Source organism: Pygoscelis adeliae, unplaced genomic scaffold, assembly GCF_000699105.1.
Source record: "Pygoscelis adeliae isolate BGI_AS28 unplaced genomic scaffold, ASM69910v1 Scaffold211, whole genome shotgun sequence".
NCBI classification, from domain to species: Eukaryota; Metazoa; Chordata; class Aves; order Sphenisciformes; family Spheniscidae; genus Pygoscelis; species Pygoscelis adeliae.
In genome coordinates, this window is record NW_008824143.1 from 283081 (window position 1) to 285018 (window position 1938).

General features: G+C 39.8%; 1 protein-coding gene across 1 annotated transcript in view; it reads right to left on the reverse strand.

Moving 5' to 3' along the window:
* Positions 1-817: 817 nt before the first annotated feature.
* The window catches only part of KCNS3 (potassium voltage-gated channel, delayed-rectifier, subfamily S, member 3), a 1481-nt gene continuing 360 nt past the window's right edge, over positions 818-1938 (reverse strand). Inside the window, 1 exon segment of the mRNA XM_009334342.1 lies at positions 818-1938. This exon segment is cut by the window's right edge and continues 12 nt beyond it. Coding sequence (XP_009332617.1) covers positions 818-1938 — 1121 coding nt within the window.

Below are 1938 nucleotides of genomic sequence, written 5' to 3' on the forward strand. Positions count from 1 at the left end.
GGCACCAGAATTGCTCAGGTTCGCAATGGCAAAAGAGGTGGCTAAAAGGTATAATAAGCGCCTGTCCTGTCTTAGCCCACACACTTCATCCTGCAACTTGTGATTTAGACCATTTAGGACCTGATAGAGCTTGGCCATGCTGGACACTGGGAAAAATATAGGCACAATGGGATTAATTTATTTTAACAAACTAAAAATGTATTGTGCTTTTGGAAAGAAATTCATAAATATTATGCTTCCATGGAGTAAAAACAATATGTACCAATACATTTTCTGCCCCAACTTAGAAAACGGGTTCCCAACTCCAAGATTACATAAATGTGTTAGTGAGCACAGTTTTACATGTACATAGTTCCTTCTTTTTCCTGATGTATTTGCAGGTAAAAACTTCATTGACTTGTGCGATAGTTCTTACATGTCTGTAATATATCTCTACCTGAACAGCAGCAAATTATAAAAGTAGATTCTGTATAAGCTATCAGATTGTTGCAGGGAAAAAAATAACTAAACAAACAAAAAAAAACCCCACAAAACCAAACAAACACTGATCTCACATTTAAAACTGTTTTCCTGACTTTTTCTCCCAAAAAATGCGTAACATTAGTTGTCTAAAAACTAAACCACCATATGAGGCATATTTTAAAGCCTCATATAAACAATGAAGCTTGTATGGCATCCTCAGAGCAAAGAATGTCCAAATATGGCTGAGAGTTAAGTACCCTGAGAATTAACTGCTCCTAATAAATTCACTGAAGTTTGTAAGTCCACATTTACCAAGAATCAGAAGAGAAATAAAGGGAAGAGAAAGAGATTCAACTCATTTTCCTGTACCATTTTCTAAAGATGTTGTGTTATAAACATCCTCCATATCTTGGATGCTGGAGGCATCTGTTGAATCTTGGTCACTGACTACAATTCCTACTGAAGAAAGGCTAGAAATGAAGGAGTGCATCTTTTTTGCATAAATATCCCTAATGTTAAAATAAGGTAGGTCATTACGTTTCTCTTTGTGATCATCGTTGCATTGGTCTGGATCAATATCTTTTTGTTTTTGATAGTACTTAGAAAACTTGTTGAAAATAATGGTGATTGGAAGTGCTACCACTAGTATCCCACAGATAATGCATAGGGTGCCGAGCAGCTTTCCAGCAAGCGTGACCGGGTAAGTGTCCCCATAACCGACAGTGGTCATGCTGATGGTTGCCCACCACCAGCAAACAGGGATGCTGTGCAGTTCTGATGAGTCATCATCTTTCTCCACTGAGTAGACAAGCACTGAAAAAATAGAAATCCCAACAGACAAAAACAAAAGCAGAAGTCCAACTTCCTGATAGCTATGTCTCAAAGTGGCGCCTAAAGACCGCAGTCCTACAGAGTGCCTGGCCAGTTTCAGGATGCGAAATATCCTCATTAACCGCAGGATCTGAACCACTTTCCCCATGTTTTCAATATCTTCACTTTCTTCTTCCTTCGTGTCCACAGCCAAGGTGGCATAAAACGGGATAATAGAGACAAAATCAATGATATTCAGTGGTTTCTTCCAGAATTTCTTTTGACTCGGAGCAGTGATGAGCCTGATCACTAGCTCAGCAGTGAACCAGATGATGCACGTAATCTCCACGGCTTCCAGCACAGGGTCTTCAATCTCCCTGTCATTGGCGTCCAGCCTTTGAAACTCTGGCATGCTGTGAATGCACATGGCCACGATTGATGCCAAGACAACACTCAGGGACGACACGGCAATTAACTTGGCAGACAAACAGTATGCAGGATTTTCCATTCTGACCCAGATCTTCTTTCTTATTTCACCAAAACACAGATCATCAAACTTTTCCAGCTCTTTATCAAATATGGATGACTCTTCGTTAGAGGAGTCAATACTTCTGTCATTGCTCTTCTGATCCCAGTCTTTCTCAGGACCTTCTTCTTTCCTTTCTT